The sequence below is a fragment of the Henckelia pumila genome, chromosome 4 (assembly GCF_033568475.1).
Source record: "Henckelia pumila isolate YLH828 chromosome 4, ASM3356847v2, whole genome shotgun sequence".
NCBI classification, from domain to species: Eukaryota; Viridiplantae; Streptophyta; class Magnoliopsida; order Lamiales; family Gesneriaceae; genus Henckelia; species Henckelia pumila.
Window position 1 is genome coordinate 35,525,856 of NC_133123.1, and position 26,282 is coordinate 35,552,137.

The window sequence follows — 26,282 nt, forward strand, 5'->3', positions numbered from 1 at the left end:
AGATAAGATCCTCCGTACTCTGGCATTTCTGCAAAATGTAGTGCCGCGATACTAAGGGAATGTTGGCGTCCGAGATCGTTAATGATAGTGACAAATCCAACGGGAATAATTTGAATCCCATCTGAAGAACACTTTGAAATTATGACCGTTGCAAACCAAAGAGTATAAATAGGGATCTTGATCAAAGTTCAAAAAACAACCAAGTGCTGATATCTCTGATATTGCTCAAAAATCAAAAAGCATCTTACGCTCAAGACTCGATCAAGAGACTCGAAAGCACAAACACTCAAAAGCATCATTCTGACCATTGAAGGGTCGATCTTTGTGTTAAAAGATTTCGAGATTGTAATTGTTCTACTGTAAAATCAGTCTAGGACTGAAATCAAGGTGCTATATTAGGAGTTCTTGTTTAGGCAGTGTTTAAGTCCTAAATCGGATTGGGTTTGTGCAAATTGCTTGTATAAATCAAAGTCTTCTAGTGAATTCTTTCGAGGTGGAAGAAGGGGTGACGTAGGAGTGTTTGAAATCTCCGAACATTCATAAACAATTTTTGTGTTATTTCAGTTTACCTTTCATCTTCATACCTACCCTAAACTGATTTACACTAAGTGTTTTAAATCTGTAGCTTGACATCTTTCCGCATACATTCTGTTTGCCCCCCCCCCCCCCCCCCTCTAGACTTTCAACCGATCCTAACAAGTGGTATCAGAGAGGTTATTATCTTATTCATAAAGCACTTAAACAAAATGACTTCATTCAGCAAGATTCCTATGTTCTCAAAGGAAGACTTTGATGATTGGAAAATTTGCATGCAAGCACACCTATCAGCACTGGACGATGACATGTGGTTTGTTATCACTGATGGACCTCTTGAAATCACAAAGGTCAATACTGCGATAGCCATCTCTGGAGGTGGTCCACAATACATTGAGAAACCTAGAATCGAATGGACTGCTGAAGACAAAAAGAAGGCAAATTTGGACAATGTGGCTAAGGATATCTTGTATAAAATTCTTGACAAGAATACCTTTAGAAAAATCAAGACATGCAAAACTGGAAAAGAGATTTGGAAAAAGTTGATCCAACTTTGTGAAGGAAATGAACAAACAAAGGAAAACAAGCTATCTGTAGCTACTCAAAAATTTGACAACATCAAAATGAGACCAGGAGAATCAATGACAGAGTTTGATGAAAGAGTAAGCATCATTGTTATTGAACTCAACGGATTGGGCAAAACATATCCCAACAGGGAAGTTATTCTCAAATTAATTCGAGGCCTTCCTAAAGAATGGGATGTGAAGACAATGGTCATGAGAGAATCAAAGGACTTGAACAAATTAGAATTGCATGATTTGTTTGCAAATCTAAAAGCATATGAATTCGAGTTACAGACTCGAGAGAAAGATCAGTCTACCTCACAATTGACCAAGGTTTTGACTGCAGTAAAAATTGAGTCACCAGTCAAATCAAAAATATCGGCAGAACAACTAAGCAGTGATGCAATGTCATTGTTTGTAAAGAAATTTGGCAAGTTCATCAGAAGAAACCAAGAAAGATCACACAGAATAGATTTTCAAAAGAAAGACTCGGTTGAAGAACCAAGAAGCTATTTCAACTGTGGGAAAACAGGACATTTTATTGCCGATTGCCCCAAACCAAAGAACTTTGACAAAAAAAAAAGTTCAAGAAATGATAGACATATCTCAAGACAGAAGCATGAAGCATTGGTTGCAAAAGATAGCAAAACCAAGTGGGCAGAAACAGACAGTGATTCAGAGGGATCAAATTACTAGTCTAGCTCAAGTGATGATGAAGAAGAAGTCAAATGTCTTATGGCAAACGATCATGAGCTTCCATCCACCAGTGAACAGGTATTTGATTTTAGTTCTGAGGAATTTACCAGAGAAGAACTAATCAAAGCTCTTCATGATATGGCAAATGAATATCATCAACTGTCCTTAGCATTCGATGAAGTCAGAGCCAAGCAAAAGGATCTGCAAGACAACTCAATTGAACTTTCCTTTGAACAATCAGTTGAGATAAGGTGTCTTGAAACAGAGATTGCTGTGCTCCGAACTGAGAATGAACAGCTCAAGATTGATATCAAGAATCTTACAACGGAAAAACATAACATGGATGATATAATAAGATCATGGAATAAATCTTCGAGCTTGTTGACATAAATGAATGATTCACAAAGACCACCCCATGACAAAAATGGTCTTGGATTTGGTATGACAGTGGAAACTGGTGAATCAAGTTCTCTACCCAAACTGAATATGTGCAAATGTAAATACATAAACTTTGTACGAGCAGTTAGGAAACATGAAGATGAAAAGCCTACTCTGATGACTTGGCAACAAATAGAGCAGATGAACAGAAAAAGATTTGGTATTGGCTTCAATCCTCATGAAACTAAGGCAGAGATTGCTAAAAGTCCTAAACAGACTAAGGCATATCAACGTAATATCATGAGAGAAAATAGAAATCAATACCATAATCAACATCCAGTTCAAAAGCGATATAGAAATATCAAGGATATTGAAAAAGGAAAACAACATACAGTCTCACAAGCACATTACACTCCACTATCTAGAGCATCTAACTTAGTACGTACCTATAGGAACACAGAAACTGGTAAACTAGTTAAAGTATTCCAGGTTTGGGTTCCTAAAGGATTAATTTCTCGTGGACCCAAATAGATATGGGTACCAAAAGTTATTCAACTTTGTGAATGCAGGAAGCAGGTATCAAGGAAAAAAAAGAGGAATCATGGTATCTAGACAGTGGATGCTCGAGACACATGACTGGGAATGATAAACTACTATCTGAACTTGTTGAATTCAACGGCCCCATTATCACTTTTGGTGACAACTCAAAGGGTAAGACCATGGATAAGGGTAAGATTATCCACGACAACATTATCATTCAAGATGTCCTATTGGTTGAAACTCTCAAATATAACTTACTCAGCATTAGTCAAATGTGTGACTACGGGCACTCTGTTGAATTTCAAAAGTTGAATTGCATTATTAAAGATGCCTCTGGTAACATTATTTTGACAGAAAATCGATATGGAAACACTTATAAAGTATGCTGGAACATTCAGTCTAGCAAACTAGTTTGCCTCGTAGCTTCCAATTCTAAGCGCAACTGGATTTGGCACAAGCGACTGAATCATCTTAATTTCAAATCAATTGCCAGTCTGAGTAAGCTCGAGCTAGTAACAGGACTGCCTAAAATTGATTTTTCAAAAGACAAAGTTTGCTCAGCTTGTCAATATGGGAAGCAAGTTAGGTTATCTTTTAAAAACAAAAGGGTCATAACTCATCTTTCCGATGCTTGGAACTGCTTCATATGGACTTATTTGGTCCAATCCCAGTAACAAGTTTAGGGGGAATGAGGTATACTCTTGCCATCATTGATGATTACTCACGTTTTACCTGGGTTATTTTCTTAAAATCAAAAGACCAAACTGCTTCTCAACTTATCAAAATCTTTAAAAGACTATTTAACGAAAAATCAAGTAAGATTGACAGAATCAGGAGTGACAGAGGAACTGAATTTGTCTCAAACTTTATCTTCATTTTTAGAGCATTATGGAATCAAACATGAATTCTCAGCAGCTAGAACACCACAAAAAAATGGTGTTGCAGAAAGGAGAAATCGTACTCTTAAAGAAGCTGCGAGAACCATGTTAGTTGATTCCAAGATTTCTCAAAAGTTTTGGGCAGAAGCTGTGAACACTGCTTGCTACACTCAGAACAGATCAATGATATGCAAGAAATTTTTTAAAGCCCCATATGAGATCTGGAATGGCAGACAACCTAATGTATCTTATTTCAAAATTTTTGGGAGTAAATGCTTCATCCACAACAATGGTAAAAGTCATCTGACTGCATTTGATGCGAAGTCAGATGAGGGTATTTTTCTGGGATATTCCTCAATCAGTAAAGCTTACAGAGTCTTCAACAAAAGAACTCTCAATGTTGAAGAATCAATCCACGTTATTTTTGATGAAGATCTTACTACTGATGTTGCAACTAATACTCATCAACTCTCAGACCTATTTCAGGAAATACAATTAGATAATGATGATCAGGATAAAAGTGAAGACGAAGCTTCACCACCCACAAGAACTCTTCAATCTCCTGAACCGAAACTAGTGGACCCAGTAGTTGAGGATCTTAACAGTGATCAACCAGTTGATATTCACCGAACTCGCACAATTGAGTACATTGAAGAACAGCACCATGAGACCACAGAGCGTGACCAAAATAATGTAAATAGTCAAGATCCAAAAGCTCAAGTGATCAGTGAAAATCAGTCTAGTACTAAACTGAAATGGTCCAAAAAGCATCCACTCAGTTCTGTTATTGGTAACCCTATAGCACCACTAAGGACTCGAGGACAAATGATTAAAGAACTTTTTCACGCAGCATTTATATCTCAAGAAGAGCCAAAGAAAATTGAAGAAGCATTGGCTGACAGTTGTTGGATAGATGCAATGAAAGAAGAGCTAAATCAGTTTACTAGAAATGCAGTTTGGGATCTCGTTCCAAGACCAACACATCAATCAGTCATTGGCACTCGATGGGTCTTTAGAAACAAGCTCAATGAAGAAGGAACCGTGGTTAGAAATAAGGCAAGATTAGTAGCTCAAGGATACAGGCAAGAAGAAGGAATTGACTATGACGAAACTTATGCACCAGCAGCTAGACTGGAAGCAATAAGAATATTCCTTGCTTATGCTTCATTCAAGAACTTCAAAGTTTATCAAATGGACGTTAAAAGTGTTTTCTTGAATGGGAAACTTCAAGAAGAAGTCTTTATTGAACAACCACCAGGATTCAAAAATCATCAATTCCCAGACCATGTGTATCATTTAAATAAGGCTCTTTATGGACTGAAACAGGCTCCTAGAGCTTGGTATGACACCCTAACCAAATTTCTTCTTGAACACGAATTAACTATAGGCACAGTTGACAAAACATTGTTCAAATTTACGAAAGGCAATCACACTCTATTAGTTCAAATATATGTTGATGATATTATCTTTGGGTCAACTAACCCCAAACTATGCACAAGATTCTCAAAGCTAATGCAGGAAAAATTCGAGATGAGCATGATGGGTGAACTAAATTTCTTTCTTGGATTGCAAGTTCGACAAATGGAAAGTGGAACATTCATAAGCCAAGCTAAGTACACCAAAGAATTACTCAAAAAGTTTGGTATAGAAAACTGCACGGTTGCAACAACTCCCATGGGTGAATCAATCAAACTTGACGAAGACAAAGGGGGAATATCAGTTGATGCCACAATGTATCGAGGTCTAATAGGGTCATTACTTTATTTAACAGCCAGTAGACCTGACATTGTTTTTGCAGTATGTTTATGTGCAAGATTTCAATCAAATCCTAAGCAATCCCACTTCATAGCTGGAAAAAGGATACTGAGGTATCTAAAGGGAACTCAAAATGTTGGTTTATGGTATGCTAAGCACAACTCCTTCAATCTAGTTGGATACTCAAATGCTGATTATGCTGGATGTAAACTGGATAGAAAAAGTACTAGTGGATCATGTCAATTCCTTGGGGATAGACTGATTTCATGGTTTAGCAAGAAACAGACATCCATTGCTACATCTACAACAGAAGCTGAATACTTAGCTGCAGGAAGTTGATGTGCTCAACTGCTCTGGATTCAACAACAGTTGAGAGATTATGGAATCGAAGAACAGGACTCCCCAATCTTCTGTGATAACACCAGTACAATTGCAATTACTTACAATCCCATTCTTCACTCGAGGACAAAGCATATTGAAGTTAGACATCATTTTATCCGAGATCATGCACTCAAGAAAGACATCAGACTTGAGTACATTTCCACAGAGCAACAGACAGCAGACATCTTCACCAAACCTCTCCCAGAGTCTAAGTTTTCTTACTTTCGAAATATTTTAGGACTTATTAATTTAGATTAAAATTAGTTTATCCATTGCAACTTGCCTAAACAAATTTAGTTTGATCTAAACTGAATTCTTCGTAGGGTCTTTAAACTAACTTTATGTTGTTATCTTAATTGTTAATAAATTCTTTTCTGTCTTAAAAATGTTACGCATATTTTAAGGGAAAATTTCTTTTGCAGGATATAATATAGACTCGCATCAAACAAAATAAATTATAAACAACACATTCAAAATAAAAACTTATTTTATTTAATAAACTCGATTTACAATATCTATTTCTATCTCCACAGCCATTTTTAGAAGGCGAAGATGCTCCTCCAACGGGCCATCTTCCACCTCTTCCAGGCCATGAAGAAGGGTTACCACCCTTAACTCCTTCTTCAAGAGCAGGAGTCGTATGCCCTCACGACCAAGGACATATGCAGGGTTGTTTACTCCGAGCACTTGCTTGTACTTCTCCAAACGACGCACCTCATCAGGATTGAGAGCTTTTGGACTTCTAAATTGCATCCGTATTAGTTTTGCTCACAAACAAGCAATCTTCTCCTCGATGAAATCATCATGCGCAGCTCTCCAATTCTCCATTTCTTTATATCCTTACTCTAATGTTTATTTCTTTATATAGACTGATAGTCTGGATATCAAAGAGTCTCTTGCATTTATTATATTTTTAAATATTAAGAATATAAAAAGTCTCTCACATACAACTTTCACGAAATAAGGCATTGTTTATGACAATATAATCTCTGAAATACTGGTTGCATGTAATCATTACCTGCTAACATAGTTTCTCGTGCCCTTTAGTAAGTTCTATTTACCTTCACTTAAGTAAAATCAGTTTATGAACAATATCAGTTTAGGTAAAATCAGTTTATGAACAAATATCAGTTTAGGTAAAATCAGTTTATGAACAATATCAGTTTAGGAAAAATCAGTCGTTGAACAAATTCAGTCTAGTTAAAATAACTCTTTTATTAATACTTAGGAATCAAAAAGGTTACAATCACACACTTTTTATCTCCCTCATCTTTAGGAAAACTTCATAACTCCAGCTTGTCACCCATGCTCGTAGAGGCGCAACAGTAGGATCACTTAGCTCATCAGTTGCAATGCAAACCAATGTGATGTACTCTTTACTAAGCATCATATAGAGAATATTTTTATCCTTAAAAATATCTCTGGGTGCAAAAGTATCCAGTGCTATCATGTAGTACATTGCTCTTTGGGCTATCTCCTTAGCATCCTCAAACTTTCTCGGAGGAAATTGAGCATGGTGGTACATATGGAGTTCTTCAATCTTTAGCCAGACCTTCATTACTTTTTCAAAAACACGTTCTTCAATCTTCCTCTTCTCAGCTTCAAAATAGTTATCACGACATGCTTCACATGCCACATACGGATTCTGACCAAACCCAAACAAAGGGATATTGTCACTCATTTTTTATAAGCTATCATATGACAGCCTCACCTTTTATAGGTTTATATGTAGCATGTGTAAAGGGAAGTACATGTACTATCTCCCGCCTTTATGTACTATTGAATTTGAATTTTTAAATTCCTCAGTAAGCCACGTCACTCTTGTGTCGTATTGACCAAGTCTTTTGTTTCATCTTACTTCCAATCAAATTGTTCAAGAACCTAAAGCTTTCGACTAATCTCTCTTCCGATTACTCTATTGATTCACGGGAAAAACTCATGATGGCTACTTCATCTGCAGTTTACATTCTCAATGCTCTTGCAGTTGATTTTGATTCACTACTCGGAATGGACAAACCTGAAATATCCAAGGTCTGCACTGCTTTGGAACAATCTGGACTTCGCAAATTCCTGGATATCAAAAACTTGAATATCTATCAAAATGATCTCCTATCTCTATATCATAAATGTAAGCTCGGCGATGATGGAATTTTATTGGTATCTCTCGGAGGACATACCGTTCAGATCAGTGAAGGATTCTTTGCCAGCACTTTCAGTTTACCTACGACAGGTAATACTGATTTCAACATTATATCAACCACTGATATTACTGAGATGCAAAGTCTGTTTTCGGGGTCAAAGTCAACCAATTTCTCCGTCTGGACTCAAAAGAACTTGAAGCCTGAATATCAAATGTTAGCTGACATTGTTGCCAAAAGTATTCTGGCCAAAGGAGGGTCTTTCGCTAGATTAACTGTTGGAAAGTTTAAGGTAATGACTGCTATCATGAAAGGTGTCAAGATCAATTGGAGTAACATTCTCTTCAATGTATTCGTTCAAATGATGACACCTACAAAGCAATCCTCTGGATATATTCTTCAGGCCAGTCAACTTCTTGAAACTCTAGGAATTACTCTTCAAACTTCCTCCCAACTGCACAAGTTTAGAATTCTGAATCATGAATATCTCGCAAGCTTTCAAGCAAGAGGATCAGCCGACTCAATGACTGCAAAAGTACAGAAAACACCAACAAAGAAGTCCATCAAAAAGAAAAGAAATCTTGTCATTTATGATAGTGATGAAACTGACAGTGAAAAAGTGGTTACATTGCCTCAAACTAAGCGAACAAGAATGTTACAAGCAAAGGCTGTAACTTCCCCATCTAAACTGATCATTTCTGTGGTTCCTAAATCAACTGGTTTGACCTCAACTGAAGATACTCACCATGTTGATAACACAGTCAAGGAGGCTAAATCCAAAACTGATCCAAAGGGAAAGCAACCTATGATGATTGAACCACTTCAGAGTCTTCAACCATCTCTAGAAATCCCTACATCCGAAGATTTGAGCACTGTTGTTAAAACTCATAAAGCTACCCTGCAAGTTATTTCACCAATTATAGCTCTGCCTCCAGCAACACCAATCGGTGGTCTGTCCTCAAAACAAATTGTTGAATACACTCATTCAGGCTTGAACTTGGTTGCAGGGAGCTCACAAATAGCTTCTTCCTCAGACCCTGACAGACCATCAAATGCTATTCAGCTGCAAATTGACTTAACCATGGATGAAGTACTTGAATATGCTGAAAAGCGCACTGCTGAAATTTTTGATACTTGGCATCAATACAGGACTTCTACACTAGCTAGGCACTTCACCAAGAAAGCTGAGCTATCTAAATTTGTCAAGACTGGAGAAATTGTGCTAAGAGTAGTCAAAACTGCCAATATTCAAGACGCTTTGATGAGAAGAAAGTACTTCTATGATCTCTTACGGATAAAGAGGCAGGGAGAAATTGTTGGTGAATTTCAAAGCAATTATGTTCCATGTGCTAGAACTTCTTATGAAGACAGAGTCATATTCACTCAACTACAAACTGATCTCATCCAAATCCAAACAAAAGTCAAATTCTGGAAAACTGATCAAAAGTTGGATATTCCAGAAGCATTTGAATGGAAGAAACACAAAACTCATTCCTCATCCAAATCCAAACACAAGAAGAACAAGAAAAGTCATACTTCGACTGAATCCTCCAACCAGTCTATTGATCAGGCGTTTGATGAACTTCAAAAGGAAACTTCAGTTTCTCCAGATACAACAATTGAGCAGCAACTACACCCTTCCAAATTGACAAAGCTCTTCCTGAACTTCAACTTATGAATGTTGATGAAGTTATCTCTCACATTGAGGCAGAGAATAACTCAACTCCTATGTTGTCAGCACCAACTACAGAAGAACTTGTGTCTCCCATGTTTCTTCAAAAAGAACTTGAAGAATCTCAACAAGTCATCATGGACACACAATCTTCTCCAATTCATGATCAAACAGACGAGTCATTTACTGTAACTCAGATGGAAATCTCAGAACCACACCTGTCTCAGGTAGATGAGTTATCAAACCCCGTTGAATCAGTTATGACAGAACCTAAGGAAGTCAGTCAGACTTTGGACAATTCATCTCCACTTAATGACACACCTGTTCAAACAGAGTCTATTGCGGAGGAAGCACCCTCTAAACTCACTTCAACTGATGATTCTTTGGTTCCACCAGTTCATCTTGAGGACAAGGAGTTGCAAGAACCAATGAATGAATCTTCCCCACATGAACAAATTATCCATGATTCATCTCCTCTTGTCAAAGCTATTGAGACAGAGACTCTACCTCAAACTCTAGCTATGATTGCTCAAACAGCTCCTGAATCATCAACTCATCTGGACAAGGGTAAAGGAAAGATTGGAATGCTCACAATTACTCCTCCATCTCCTCCTAAAGGACAAAATCAAGAATTCACCAAAGGATCTCTATTATTCTCTGACAAAGGACTTCCATCTCCAACTTCAACAGCTGAAGATGATTAGTATCAAACTCTTTCTCAAATTGAGAACTCAGTCTATGCCATGTCCAAGACTGTCACAAGTCTTAAAGAAAATCAACAAACTACAGACAGCAACATCTCCTTTTTGAGACAATCGATGAAGGCTGAGTTTGGAAAACTTCAGGAAAAGCTTGCACTACTGGATAAGCTCCTAGCAGACTCAAATCAATAAACTAGCTCATTGTCTCATCTGCAAAACTCTCATCAGTCTTTGGAGACAAAAGTTGACAATTTGAATGGCTTTGTCCAAATCTTTCACAATTCAGTTCAGTCAAATTTTCAAGGGATCTCTCAGCAACTGAACTCTTTGGCTAGCTTATCTCAGAATATCTTGCGAGCTCAACATGAATCTCAGGCTCTACAACGCTCTAATTCAGCAGCTCATCAACCAACTCGAGTTCAGCATTTCACAGACCATCTTCAGATCGGCGCTAGATCTTTTTCTCTCACTTCAAGAATATTATATTATCTACTCTTGTATTTCTCAGTTTATCAAAAAGGGGAAAAGAGTTCTTACGACCTTGAGACCTTGATTTACTTTGCATGACAATGAATATCAGCTTTTGATGACAAACTTATAAATATCAGTTTATGAGCTTATGATATGACAACTGAAATGTTTTGATAAACACCAAACATAGGGAAATTGTTGGGAAATTTAGTTTTGGCATTTACAAAACAAAACCAAACTACTTAAGAATCTACGGAAAACTAAACTGATATTCAAGAAATGATGATGTCATGATAACAAACGATTCAGTCTACCTCGACTAAACTGAAAGTCACGCTATAGGAAAACAATTCAGTTTACCTTGCTAAACTGAATCCATCAGTCCATCCTTACTCAACTGATTACTTCAGAGATACAAAGTAGTTTACTTTGCTAAACTGAATCAATCAGTTTACCCTTTCCAAACTGATTGCGTCAATAGTATTCACAGCAGTTCACCGCCATACTACTTTCAGATAAGATCGTCCGTACTCTGACATTTCTGCAAAATGTAGTGCCGCGATACTAAGGGAATGTCGGCGTCAGAGATCGTTAATGATAGTGACAAATCCAACGGGAATAATTTGAATCCCATCTGAAGAACACTTTAAAATTATGACCGTTGCAAACCAAAGAGTATAAATAGGGATCTTGATCAAAGTTCAAAAAAAAACCAAGTGCTGATATCTCTGCTATTGCTCAAAAATCAAAAAGCATCTTACGCTCAAGACTCGATCAAGAGACTCGAAATCACAAACACTCAAAAGCATCATTCTGACCATTGAAGGGTCGATCTTTGTGTTAAAAGATTTCGAGATTGTAATTGTTCTACTGTAAAATCAGTCTAGGACTGAAATCAAGGTGCTATACTAAGAGTTCTTGTTTAGGCAGTGTTTAAGTCCTAAATCGGATTGGGTTTGTGCAAATTGCTTGTATAAATCAAAGTCTTCTAATGAATCCTTTCGAGGTAGAAGAAGGGGTGACGTAGGAGTGTTTGAAATCTCCGAACATCCATAAACAATTTTTGTGTTATTTCAGTTTACCTTTCATTTTCATACCTACCCCTAAACTGATTTACACTAAGTGTTTTAAATCTGTAGCTTGACATCTTTCCGCACACATTCTGTTTACCAAACTACATTCGACACTAAGATAAGCCTTGAACTCATTCTAAATCGATCGAGTTCCACATTTTAGCTAGACTTTCAACCGATCCTAACACAAATGAAGTTACATAACCATCCATAAATCATTTCTAATCAACCATATATATGTATGCAATTGAAATAAAAAAAAATTAAAATGTAAAGGTACCCGACCCGACCCGATCCAACCCAAACCGTGGCCAAAATGGTATGACCTGATCTGTTTTGACTACTCTGATTAATGAAACACTTATATATATAATATATGCTTAAATGACAAAACAATTTGAATATTCAGATTAGATATTCCTTATGATGTCTATATGCAGTGGAAATAGATTTGTTCAGTTTTGTCGGATTTAGTGGACTTCTTGTTGGTTTCATCGAATGAGGTTCTGCACTATACAACTCTTGCATGTGCAGATGAATGTCAACAACATCCACCTTTTCCTCGAACCATCTCTATAGTTCTTTTGATATAGAAGTCAACATATAATACTTTGCTTGCAGATCAATATAGTCCAACTATTTTTCAAGCTTTGCCAAGCCTGACATTGATCATGCGCATCTGTTGGATGGCCTTAGCAAGTTTATATGTGATTCTTTCCGACATTAGAACAATCTTCAAATTACTTGGCCAGTTTTAATTGTTAGTTTTGGTTGATAACCATAAATAATTGATAATAAATCGATTCGAAATATATACTGAGTATCAAAACAGATAAATATTGCCGATTATTTTAAGGACGCGCGCGCATGGGTTAGCGCGGCTTTGGCGTACCAGTACGGATGCTGGTCGGGGCTCAAGCTATACGCCAACGACACCGACACGGCCCTGGTCCATCCCACCATGGAGTTCTTGAATTCTTCGTTGTTCGTGTCCACCAGAAATGCGCTGGCAATGCTCGCGAATTAAGACGCTTTCGAGGACCAAACAGAGTCTTGGTCCCCGCCCAAGACGGAGCGCGACGGGTTCTGGGTAATCGGGTTTGGGTCCAAGGGCTCCGGTTTTGTTGGCGGGGTGCCGCCTGGGCTGAAGACGGATGTGACGGTATGCAAGGGGGGGGGGGGGGGGCGGCGTCGCGTGCATGTGTTTTGTTGGACAATCAGCTGCATTCTTCCAAGACTGCCTCATCCTGGTCGCCCCCGGCAACTCACACCCGAAAAAAGGCGAGAACAATGCTATAACGGCGCATGGCAGGATCGACCCCGGTCAGTCCACGAGCTTCGTTTTCCAGAACTGTGTCATCAATGGCACCGATGCATACATGGCTTTGTACTACACTAAACCCAGCGTGCACAAGAATTACCTCGGCAGGCCATGGAAGGAGTATTCCAGGACCATGTTCGTCCGATGTCAGCTGGAGGCTCTCATCACGGTGGATGGATGGATGCCTTGGAGTTGCGATTTTGCGTTGAATACGCTGTATTATGGGGAGTTTTAGAATACTGGGACTGGATCCGATACATCGAAACATGTTAATTGGAGTAGTATAATTTCGGCCAAGCATGTAGATTCGTACTCGCTCCAGAGTTTCATTCAAGGGGATCACATGGATTCCTGCGTCGTCTTCTTGATCAACAAAGCCTCTAGAATGTAGATCATGATATAGTGCTGAAGTAACACAGAGCTTGAAATATACTTACTTTGAAATTTGGATACAAAAAAATTGTAGAAACTTTGAAGAACAAGTTCATTCTCGGTAATTGAACGAAGTTGGATCAGACTAAACTTTGGATCATACGGATATTGAAGTATGATTAGTGAAGCCATTATTATAGTAACTAGTAAAAATGCATGTGCTCCACACGTAAAATAACTTATTTTATGATCCAGTAATTATATAATTGAATTAAAAATATAATACAAATAATAAAATATATTGTATATATTATATATATATAGACTAATATCTATCTACTCACTATCTAATTCAATGAAAAAAATATTGATTCAGAAGTTTATCTACCACAAGTAAAAAATAAGACACTATACAAATATATTTAGCACATTAGATACAAAATGATATATTGATGAAAGTATAAAGTTGAGAAAAAATGTAAAACATTAACTCAAAATATTAAATCACAATTCATCAATATTGTACTCACATGTACATAGTCGTGAATCTAATTTATCTAAATCAACCCATCATTCACGATTCAAAAATCAGAACCTTAAAAAAAAAAACTGAAATCAACAATTCAACATACCAGAGAATAAAAGTCGGAAAGTAAGAACCCAGGCAGGAATGATCCTAAATCTGCAAATAATAAACATAAATAAGAAAAAATCGGAAATAGCATAGCATAGAGAATTTATTAAGGACTGCATATTTACAGAGATCTTGGCGGCAGACTCAAAAGAAACGAATGGAAAATCGAAATGCTCTAAAAGTTTCCTCAGCGCGTGTTCCATTTCTTAGAGTCCAGTGCACAGCCCGCTCTTGGCCTATAAAAGTTGGGCTTTTTAATTTTTTTAGTGGGCTACTCGGGCTCATGAAATAAGTATAGTCCAAATTAGCATATAAATTTTTGTTAAAAATATTGGGCCACCCGGGCTACAGTCCGGATATGCCAACAGTGTCTCCGCCATTCATATTTTTATATTAGAAATAAAAATAAAATAACATATAAAATTAATGTATGAAAATTCAATACAATTAATAGTAGGAAGGAAGTAAAGTGGATAAAATATATATAAATTTAGTGTATGCATTTGTTTGCAAAGTGACAATATTCTATTATTTGATTGAATGATATTAATATAATATTAAAAAATTTATATTTAAATACATATAAAATGTATGTATGAAAATTTGTTCCAATTAATAATAAGAAGGAATTGAAATGAAAGAAATAGAATTAAATAGAGTTCATTAAAATGGAAGTTATATGTAAATTATTACATTAATTGTTTTTGTCATTTTTCAACTTTGTCCCTTTTCTATTGTAATTTTACTTTTATAGCCCTCATTATTATCTCATTTATATAGAATGAAAGGGTAAAGATGTATATACACAATGAAAAAATTTTAACCTTACATTCATACTTTTATAGTAATAATAATAATAATAATAATAATAATAATAATAATAATAATATATAATAGATATATTTAAGAGAATTTTTGTAATATTTTGGATTTTTGAAAATAGATTATCGAATTCGAGGAGAAAACAGATATACTAAATTTACGTTGAACTCGATTCACTTGATATCACATGACAGTATATTGTTTGCCAGCTCAAGAGTTTTAATATCAAGCAAAATTTCATAGATGCATTTGAAGATAACAATAACTCAAGAGCATAGAAAATAATTCAAGAAACAGCCATTGTATGTATAATCACCATCATATTTCCACAAGTCACCAACACATTGTTTCATTTATATAGTCATCATCTTCTATTTGGACAGACAAGTTTAATAATCCCTTTACTCAGTCGGTGTGAAGCACAAGTCATGGACAACTATAAATTTACAGATATTACAACTGGATCAAGACCTTGATCAACCACAAATGTTTCAGATGCCAGTTTCTTCCGAGAAACTGAAACGACCTCGACTTTGTACGAACCGTGAAATCCTCTGAACTCGAATTCACCTTGTTCATTTACATGCCCATGAGCACGAGTCAGCCATTCTTGCTTAAGTGCAAGATACCTTTTACCAGCTTCGTTAACATCCCCTTCAGCGTTCACTAAGTGACCATTGGTACGGCTCATTAACAGCTCCCAGAATCCCCAGAACATCACGCCCTCAACTACAGGGTGAGCATACGCCTACTCGTTGTCTGAAGAGATGTCAACTTCTGTGAACCAGATTGGAAGGCCAAGAATACCCATGAAACTTATCGAGTGCGGAACAAACGATGGAACCCATTGGATTCTCTATGTGCCCCTGCAGGCCTATTCCTCCAACAGGTGCTCCTTTGTTTCTGAGTTTATGATGTTGCATAGATATTTTTTCATATACTTGGGATTATAATACGTTTAATAGAATAGAATACATGAAATATGTGTGGTCTGTGTACTCAATTATATTAGAGTTCATGTGTATTTATAAACAATCCTTGAGCGCTTTAAATATTCCCGTCTCGAAAACCGAGATTTGTATAAATGGATGGTGAAAAATGTAATGTAAGCAAGAGCTAGCATTTTTCTTTAAATAATATCGGTATAGACTGTATTATACCGATATCATATCGAATTTCGGTCTGTATAAAATTTATGTTATAGAGAAATTTCAGTATACCTAGATTTCGGTATACGAAATATCGGTACGGTATCGATATCAATTTTTTTGTTACCGAAATTTTCGGTAAGGTATGCGGTATTCTTTGGAAAAGTCGGTATACCGCACAAAACCAGCCCTAATTCAATGTGTATCATGATCATGTTCAAAATAATCATCATGTACAAAAAGACATACGTAGTAACATTCTCGGTATGACGTAGTGTTTTTTTTCAATCCCCTGATCGATCGAGTATGTTATTATTCTCTTCTTTAACTATTACAAATACTAATGAAATAGACACAAGGCTCACCATTTTTTAAAAATTATATTATTTATAATGATTTAGGTATGGTTGATGAATTCTGAAATATATATTATTTATATAATTGTTTGTGTATGAATTTTTCAATTTACTTGCCAATTTTTTGGCAAGTTACGTTGGGTTAAGTTGGAGTTCTTCCAATCGACCAGTTGTTGGAGTGATCCATTTGATAGGCGCTCTAACTATCCCTAAAATATAAGATCAGTTGATCACTATAATTATATATTCACAATTTACGAACTCGATCATATATATGCTAGTGTTACTCTCCAAACACTTTTGACTTTTGTACATGCAAGATCTGAATTCAAAAAAAATAAAATTCAAATATATATATATATATTGCATATGATTTTACTTGAAGTGATATATGTGAGAATTGATTCATATCATGTTTGATATGGTTGTTGATATTGCATGATAGTCTCTTTTACTGGGAATTGTATTCTAATCGAATTATCCGGCTGTTGTCTTTGTTTGTATGTGTACTTGGCAACAGGTGGGGCAGGACCGATTCAGAGGTAGCATGGCTAGGTGATTGAGATGATAGAAGTGAGGCTTAGTTGTTTAAAAGTCGAATATGTAATCGAACTTAGATTGTATTCAAACTTGTATTGTATTGATTTGAATAAGCTAGACTGAAGCATGTTCTATTAGTATGAGATTGTATGACCCTAGAACTAGCTTGTATGATGTTTAGATGAACTATGTATTGATTTATACATTGTTGGATTGATTGGAAGTGGATTTTTGAACTAGAATTCCTTTTGATTTCTGGGCAAAAGTGGCCGCTCGATCGGTAGAAGTTGACCGATCGATCGGTGGAGTTGCAACCCAGTTTCTGCTTTTGAAACTGAGTGCCCGCTCGATCGGTAAAATTTTACCGATTGAGCGGTGCTGTTTTATTCCCGGGCAGAGATTGCAAAGTTTTTGGCTCGCTCGATCGGTAAGATCTTACCGATCGAGCGGAGCACTGTTCTTTTTTTTAAAAAAAAAAAAATTACTTTTAATCTTGGATCTTGAATGCCCTTTTGTTCTTTAATTTCGAGATTAGTTGTTTAGAATCGAGGCCTCACATTAAGTGGTATCAGAGCGATAAGATTCTTGGACTGAACTAGAGTGAGCGGGTAGATCGAGTCCACTTGAATTGGCTTCTCGCATGTGTTTGAGTTATTTAATTAATTTATTAAATACAATACGAGCATGCTTTATGATTGAGAATTATTTGAATTACTTAGATATGTGATTTAAATTTTAAAGCATGATTTATTTGAGATACGAACTGTTTCGAGTTACTGGTTGTATTGAATACTCTAGCGATCGTATGAGTATGTCGAACTGAGGTTGTTGGACACCGGATAGATGTATTTGAGATGTTGTGTTCTAATACTCTTGAATCAGATTTTCTACTCGGCAAGTTTTGAACAGGATTCAACTAGTAGCGAACTCGATTGTACAAAATTGTTCTGTGACTGAACTGATGGATGTCTCTCCGAAATAATGGAAGCATTGCTGATGAGATTTCAGTCTTTTAGCCTTCAACTTTAAGGAGTTCTGAGAATGAGTTTGGGTGTGAAAGCTGACTAGAAGAGATCGATCAGTTGTTTGATTCTTTTAAACTACACTGATGAACGACGGATTCAGTTAATTGGTTACCAACTGCAAGGTATTGCGAAAATGGTGGATATCGAAGAAGAAAGCCTTAGAGAAACAAGGTTTGATCATTTCGTAGAGTTTGTTTAAATCCAAATTCCTTCGAAAGACTGTGGTACTTACTCGAGGATTCACAGACTCTAACTGCTCTTGACGATGATGAAGCAGGTAACTGTTCGATTTTAGTCTTTCGACTCTTTTGCTGTTAGATATTGATGCAAATTTTCTTCTTGTGGAGAAGTTAGATTGATTCTTCCTCTACTATAGACTATCTGAATTAGTTGCGGTGAATTTAGTTCAAAATTTTGAATTTTGTTTCGATGAGAGTTGATTGTACTGAACAGTTCTATATTCCGATTATCAGTTTTTGATTTTATTATCGATGTAGTGCATTAACCGAGTACAGAGCAACCGAGTTTGATTTCAGATTGTTGCCAGATTCGGATCCGAGATGATAGACGAGTGGATTTCCTCCGGTAAGAATTCCTGAATTAAGAATTTCTTTCTTATTGTTTGTTGATTACCGTTGGTTACAGAAAGGTGCGGAGGAATGTTTGATGTATGTAGATGGTGTCTTCAATCAGCCCGTGTTGGTTGTTTTAACAGAGATGTTAAGTTTGTTGATGTTGTTCTAGTTGAGATTCCAGATTTGCCTCCGAGTCGAGAGGATGAGTTCAGCATTAATTTTAGATCAGACATCATCAATATTCTGAAGGGAAGAAGTTTCAGAGATTGAATTCGGAATGAGGTACGACCGATTTGAATTTTAATCGTACAGATTGAATTGGAATTACATCTGCAATGTTTATGAGTTCTTTGAACCGAATCTTCCAGAGGTTTGTAAATGAGTTCTTGAGTATTCTTATCGATGAATCTTTTATCCTTCGAAGATCCGTACTGATCTTTCAGATTCTTTAAGAATTGTTCGCAGTTTTGCATGTCGATCAATTATGCTATTCTTTTGACGTCTGAATCTCGTGAGACCGAGTGGTATCTTCCTCGACCTTTTCTCTGGGAAGATGGAATTTTATTGAATACCTCAAGACTAGAGCTATTATGAATTGATTTGGATCGACGTCCTTATCTGAAATTGAAGATTCTTGGATTTAGCGAGTTCTATCGCGAATCCTTTGAGGAATTCTTATTGTTGATTAGACGAATACTCAGCAGATTATGCTCTTCTATTCAGTTGTATCTTTGATGACCTTTTAGTGCTTTGCACTTCTTCTTATTGAGTATTGAGATTTATTCTTGTTCAGAAGAAATCTGTATTATCTTGAGCATCGAAGAAGTTGAAGACGCTCGAGATGCAATATTAGTTTCCGATTTGAATCTCACAGAGATCTTATTGCTTGAAAGATTTCAGTAATCTATTCTGATCTAGGAAGATAGAAGTTTTGATTGTCGCAGTCCGAACTGATTTTGTTTTGGGAGAGAGTTTTAGAGGATGATTTATCTGACTGCAAATTTTTATTGTTATCTGGAGAACTGATGGTAACCGCTAAGATCCTAAGCTGTATGATCTGATCTTATTTTATCCACTTCAGTTGTTCTCTTTGACAGATGATTGCTGCACTTATGTTAGAGACTGGAACAGATGGAATGTTTATCTTGACTCCTTCATTCGACTTCAAACCAGAGTTGATTGAGAAGATTGAGAACACTCTGGAATCTGATTCGACCTTTCAGAATCCAATGAAGATAGATCAGATTTGAGTATAATCTGAGTTTCAGGTTTTTATTGATGCCTTTTTAGCGAATAACTTTTGTTGTGCCAGATGTTTTGGTTTGAGACAGAGTATCAGGAGTTTTGCACTTTGAAGTTTATTCAAAGTTCTTCCAGATGATCGGAAGATGTTTGATGAATTAAGGAATCAGATCGAATAGAGGATGATGAAGCATGATGTTCGAAGTAGGGTTTCTGATGTTTTGAACTGTCAGCAGTCAGAGAGAGAGAGCAATCCGAATTTTTTTTGTACAGTCTATTCAGATTCAGAAGGGAATTGAGATCGCATTTTGTTGATTTTCGTAGCAAGGCTACTTTGTTGAGTCTGAGATGAGATGTCACCTGAGTATCGTTGATCGAGTTATGGAATACTCTGTTAAGAATTCTCGATTCTAAGAATTATTGTTTTATTATGTAGAATGACTGTTGTTACAGAATAGTATGAACGAACTCTCGAAGCTTTACAGCTGATGTTTTGAATTGTAACCTGAACTGGTTGATGTGCCAGTGGTTATTGAACGAATGAAGTTGTTTGGAATGAACTTCTAGATTGGTCCCGATTGTCAGAATGAGTTCGAAACTGTATTTTTGAAGAATTTTATGTTGACCGAATCTCTCAAAAGTATGAGTTGAAATTAGGAGTTCTTATTGATGAATTCTTGTTTTCTGGATGTGAGAATTTTACTGATCGTTCAGAGCCTTCTACAATCTTTTCAGAATTGTACGCCGATCAGTTGTAGACTAATCTCGACGTTTGAATTTCTGATCGAACCGAAGGAATTCTTTGATCTTTTTATCTGATGATGGAATTTCTGATTATCCGCTCTTCTGTATTCTAAGTTTCAGTACTGAAGATCTTGCAGTACTTGGTTTTTTCTTATTGAGATTTTTGATTTGAATCTATTTAACAGAAGGAGTGAATGCAGCAACTGATGTTTCGAACCAAAGAATTTATTCTTATTTCATACTGTCTGATTTTGATTGATTGATTGATGGAATCCGCTACAGTTTTCTGTACAGAATGATTTTTATGAAGAACAGAGAATTGATATCTTGTCAGAGGTTGTCAGATGTCATGAATTGCCGAAGTCTGTCGGTCTAGACATAGATCCTTGATTTTATGATTCTTTCGGCATAGACTTGGAAGAGAATTTTGTTGTTGATTTCAACTACTTTTGATTTGATACCCTCAGAACCACGGACAGCCAGATCAGATGAGTCGAACTTTAGAAGAATTTCATTGAGTAGTAGTGCTCGATCTAGCACTAGTTGATAGAATTCTTGATGTTCGTGGAAATTTCGTGCAACGACAGAGTTTGACGAGTTTTTGGAGGCACATTATAGAAGTTGTGCGAGAGTAGATGATGATCGAATTGAATTTTGAGATTAATTCCCTTTGTCTCTTGGTTTAGAACGTAAAATGATACGAATTGTGACTGAGTTTAGAAGAATTTTTTGACGACGATGAGTTGACTTTTGATAGACGGACGGAGTATTGATGAAGTAATCGACTAGAGTTTATGACTTCTCTGATTGATTGAGATGCCGAACTATTTGAGATGAACGATTCAGAGTTTGATTGGAAGAAGATTCTGGAATTAGTTCCGAGATGTAAATTCTTATTGCAGTCCTTTGACTATCCTCGACCTTGTGATAGACAGTGATTGATTTCGAGGACGAAATCTATTCTTAGAGGGGGAGAATTGTAACGCCCCAAAATTATCTTAATGGACTTTATTTGAGATAATCAGAGATTTTAGAAGTCGAGGGCGGATTTGATTTTGATCAGGGACTAGAATGCAATTTTCAGAATTTTCAGGGACTAAAATGCAATTATTGGATTTATTAGATATTTATAAGTGTTGTTGACTTTCTAATCACTCCATCTTCATCCCCTTCAACGTGATCCTCCATGGAAACCGCCCCTTTGTGATTTCAAGCTTTGGGATTTCCATTTTAGCTCGATCCGTCCGTTGGAATTTATTTCTGAAGGCAGATTAGCGATCACGACTGCGAGAGCTTCGTTCTATAGTAATTTTTTCTTCGATCAACTAGACTTCTATTTTCGGATGTTGTTAGAATCGATTGAGTTTGGAGTATGTTGATCTTGGCAGAGTTCTGATCGTTTATTCTCTGTTGATTTTGAAATAGAGCGTCGTTCGGAATTGTTTTGATTTTTGGAAGATTATTTCGAAATTGGAGATTTTAGATTTGAAGGATTTGAATTGTTTTGATGATATTGAGATGATTATGAGTTTATTGAATTGATATCTTGCTGTCTGCATTTCCGGTTTGATTAGTTTATAGCCGTTATGCCGTCAGTTTGAGTTTTGGACTTCGTTCAATATTTTGATCGTATCGAGTTTGATTGAGCTTTTTGATGTCGATATTGATCCTTATGACTTCTTCTGTTAGATTGAAGTGAATTCAACAGAGTTGCGAGATAGTAGCTTTGGTCAGTTTGGAAGATTGAAGTCGGTACAGTATCGAATTTCTTATTTGATCAATCGAAGAAGTGTGATTGTGTTTTGAATGAATTTGATTGGATATTGATTATTATCCTTATTATTGATTTCAGATTGAAGTACCTTCGAAGCGAATAAGGTAAAATACGACTTAGACTTGAATGGAATGATTAAGTCGAATTAGACTTTATTCGAGTGTTCCGAAGAATTCACATACTTGCATGATTGAATGCTTATTTGAAATCATGATGGAATGTTTATTTGGAATCATGATTGAATGATTATTTGAATTGATGAATGAAAGCATGATTGAATGCCTACATGAATTGATGATTGAAATGATATTAGAATGCATGAGATGACATATGCATTCATATTGAGCCTCGATTCATTTCAATTTGATTAGACGATCTAGAGATTGTAGTTGAGTGACCTGGTTGGAGATTTTATACCTTGTCAAATAAACTCTCTATAATGCTCTGGAGTCTAGAGGATTAAAATATGTCTCGTCCACCTCGAGAGGGGAGTTCGGTGTGATTGTTGGATATTTTAACCTCGGGATCCCAAACCGAAGAAAGAAAGAAGAATTCTATTGATTATCTGAGTATGATAATCCAGATGTTTTAAAGACATGCATATCATTTTAATTCAGTACTTGAATGAAGGATTGATTTTACTTGAAGTGATATATGTGAGAATTGATTCATATCATGTTTGATATGGTTGTTGATATTGCATGATAGTCTCTTTTACTGGGAATTGTATTCTCACCGGATTATCCGGCTGTTGTCTTTGTTTGTATGTGTACTTGGCAACAGGTGGGGCAGGACCGATTCAGAGGCAGCATGGCTAGGTGATTGAAATGATAGAAGTGAGGCTTTGTTGTTTAAAAGTAGAATATGTAATCGAACTTAGATTGTATTCAAACTTGTATTGTATTGATTTGAATAAGCTAGACTGAAGCATGTTCTATTAGTATGAGATTGTATGACCCTAGAACTAGCTTGTATGATGTTTAGATGAACTATGTATTGATTTATACATTGTTGGATTGATTGGAAGTGGATTTTTAAACTAGAATTCATTTTGATTTCTGGGAAAAAGTGGCCGCTCGATCGGTAGAAGTTGACCGATCGATCGGTGGAGTTGCAGCCCAGTTTCTGCTTTTGAAACTGAGTGCCCGCTCGATCGGTAAGATTTTACCGATCGAGCGGTGCTGTTTTATTCCCGGGCAGAGATTGCAAAGTTTTTGGCTCGCTCGATCGGTAAGATCTTACCGATCGAGCGGAGCACTGTTCTTTTTTTTTTAAAAAAAAAAAAATTACTTTTAATCTTGGATCTTGAATGCCCTTTTGTTCTTTAATTTCGAGATTAGTTGTTTAGAATCGAGACCTCACATCCACCTTTTCTTCGAACCATCTCTATAGTTCTTTTGACATAGAAGTCAACATATAATACTTTGCTTGCAGATCAATATAGTCCAACTATTTCTCAAGCTTTGCCAAGTCTGACATTGATCATGCACAGGGGTTAGCGCGGATTTGGCGTACCAGTACGGATGCTGGTCGGGGCTCAAGCTATTCGCCAACGACACCGACACGGCCCTGGTCCAGCCCACCATGGCGTTCTTGAATTCTTTGTTGATCGTGTTCACCAGCAATGCGCTGGCAATGCTCACAAATTACGACGCTTTCGGGGACCAAACAGAGTCTTGGTCCCCGCCCAAGATGGAGCGCGACGGGTTCTGGGTAATCGGGTCCGGGTCCATGGGCTCCAGTTTTGTTGGCGGGGTGCCTCCTGGGCTGAAGGCGGATGTGAAGGCATCGCTTGTGACTACAAAGCGGTTCAGGATGCGGTGAATGCGGTACCCGATGACTCCGTGTCGGGTAAACGGTTCGTGATATGGATCAAGGAAGGGGTTTATGTGGAGACGGTTCGGGTTCCATTGGAAAATAAAAATGTGGTGTTCGTCGGAGATGAGATGGGATGGGAAAAATGGTCATTTCAGGTTCCATGAATGTAGGCCAGCCAGGGATGACTACCTATGAATCCGCCACCATTGGTAAGTCTGAGGTCACATGTTGATTTAAATATTTATGTTTTTTATTGAGATAAAATAAAAATATTTATTTTATTTTAAGATTTAATTAGTTGGTGTTGTTATTTAATCTTGAAATAAGTATCATAATTTTTTAAAAATAAAGTATAGCAAAATTTGTGAAAATATTTTAGTTATAATTTGTAATCCGAGCACTGATATGTTAAAAAAATAGTGTTTGGGAAAACTTATAGTAAGTACTTCTACGTTTTTGTTCGAGTATGAGTAATATATGATGTCACACCAGTATTCATTGAAAAACAGTATGAATAACTTCTTCTAATCATGCATCTAATGGATATGCATGCAGGAATTCTGGGCGATGGATTCATGGCAGCTAATCTCACAATCCAAAACACAGCAGGCACCGATGCTCATCAAGCAGTAGCATTCCGATCGGACAACAACCTTTCCATCCTCAAAAACTGCGAATTCATCGGCAACCAAGACACCCTCTACGCACACTCACTTCGCCAATACTTCAAATCATGTCGTATCCAAGGCAACATCGACTTCATATTCGGACAATCAGCTGCATTCTTCCAAGACTGCCTCATCCTGGTCGCCCCCCGACAACTCTACCCCAAAAAAGGCGAGAACAATTTTGTAACGGCGCATGGCAGGATCGACCCCGATCAGGCCACGGGCTTCATTTTCCAGAACTGTGTCATCAATGGCACCGATGCATACATGGCTTTGTACTACAGTAAACCCAGTGTGCACAAGAATTACCTTTCTAGGACGTTGTTCGTCCGCTGTCAGCTGGAGGCTCTCATCGCGGTGGATGGATGGATGCCTTAGAGCGGAGATTTTGCGTTGAATACGCTGTATCATGGGGAGTTTGAGAACACCGGGTGTCACGCCCCGAGAACAAGACGTGCCACCGGAGTTGTTTTAAATTCATACAAATTATAAAACAACCAGCCTCATAGTACAGTATATACCAAATCAGTATTTTTCATAAATAAATTCCAAAATTATCGTCTTTACAACTCGATAATTTCAAAATAACAAAACTAACAAAACTCGCGGAAGCGTTTAATAACTTAACTAACAAAATATTAAATGCAACAATCCCAAAAGAAATAACAAAATTAAATCCTAAAGTTCTTTCTTTCACCAACCCCAAAACTGGTCTTGTTCTCGATCCTCTAATTCTTTTTCTATATCATCTGGGAGGGAAAAGTAAGGGGGTGAGTGTTTTGGAAAATACTCAGCAAGTGGGGGTCGTTCGAGATATATACCAAATATATGCATAACATAAAATCATAATCGTAAACATGAACATCAACATAAACATAACTCAATACTTGGGTCATCGGACATAACATCATCATGATACATAAACTTTCAACACATGAACATAAGCACTGAAATTCATCTCCTTTCCATGATTTATTGTCTCCTATATGTTAATCCTCTAAGGAGCGAGGCCATGTCCAATATGTTAATCCTCTATGGAGTGAGGCCATACAACGGTTACCATCCCACCGTATAAGGGTCAAATCATTACCATATCCATTCGAATCATAACAGTGCTCGACAACATGCATGACACAACATGAACCAACATGACACGAACAAAGACACATGCTCGAACGAATTTCGAAAATCCAAATACCATGACTCATCAATAAATATTTTTAAAACCATATCAAGGAATATACATACAAAAGCCCACTTACCGTAGATGTGTACAGAAATCAATAACCTTGCAAAGCCTGGATCGAAACTTCAATGGAAATTCGGAATTACTTCTCAAAACCCACTACTCCTTTGACCAATCAAAGCAAGCCTCTTTTTTATTTAATTTATTCCCAATTCATGAAAGTACTCTGACAACCTTAGTTGAACCAATTCTTTCTCCTTTAAAATTCCTAGGCCAC

At 36.8% G+C, this 26,282-nt stretch overlaps 2 protein-coding genes and 2 pseudogenes across 2 annotated transcripts; all 4 read left to right on the plus strand.

Moving 5' to 3' along the window:
• Positions 1-746: 746 nt before the first annotated feature.
• On the plus strand, positions 747-1,793 carry LOC140860838 (uncharacterized). The gene has a single exon (XM_073263843.1). The coding sequence runs from the start codon at positions 747-749 to the stop codon at positions 1,791-1,793; it is 1,047 nt and encodes a 348-aa protein (XP_073119944.1).
• A 390-nt stretch (positions 1,794-2,183) lies between these two features.
• LOC140860839 (uncharacterized) lies at positions 2,184-5,683 on the plus strand. The gene is made up of 4 exons (XM_073263844.1): positions 2,184-2,660; positions 2,741-3,297; positions 3,823-5,012; positions 5,163-5,683. Exons 1-4 carry the CDS (start codon positions 2,184-2,186, stop codon positions 5,681-5,683), a joined length of 2,745 nt encoding a protein of 914 aa, XP_073119945.1.
• Positions 5,684-12,979: 7,296 nt separating this feature from the next.
• Positions 12,980-13,469, plus strand: LOC140860840 (probable pectinesterase/pectinesterase inhibitor 51; annotated as a pseudogene).
• A 2,297-nt stretch (positions 13,470-15,766) lies between these two features.
• Positions 15,767-25,311, plus strand: LOC140860841 (probable pectinesterase/pectinesterase inhibitor 51; annotated as a pseudogene).
• Positions 25,312-26,282: the final 971 nt, after the last annotated feature.

Coding starts and splice junctions, on each gene's coding strand:
- LOC140860839 (XM_073263844.1), top strand. CDS start 2,184: ATGAATGATTCACAAAGACCACCCCATGACAAAAATGGTCTTGGATTT. Junction 2,661..2,740: donor AACTAGTTAAAGTATTCCAG/GTTTGGGTTCCT, acceptor TTGTGAATGCAG/GAAGCAGGTATCAAGGAAAA. Junction 5,013..5,162: donor ATTGTTCAAATTTACGAAAG/GCAATCACACTC, acceptor TTGGATTGCAAG/TTCGACAAATGGAAAGTGGA.
- LOC140860838 (XM_073263843.1), top strand. CDS start 747: ATGACTTCATTCAGCAAGATTCCTATGTTCTCAAAGGAAGACTTTGAT.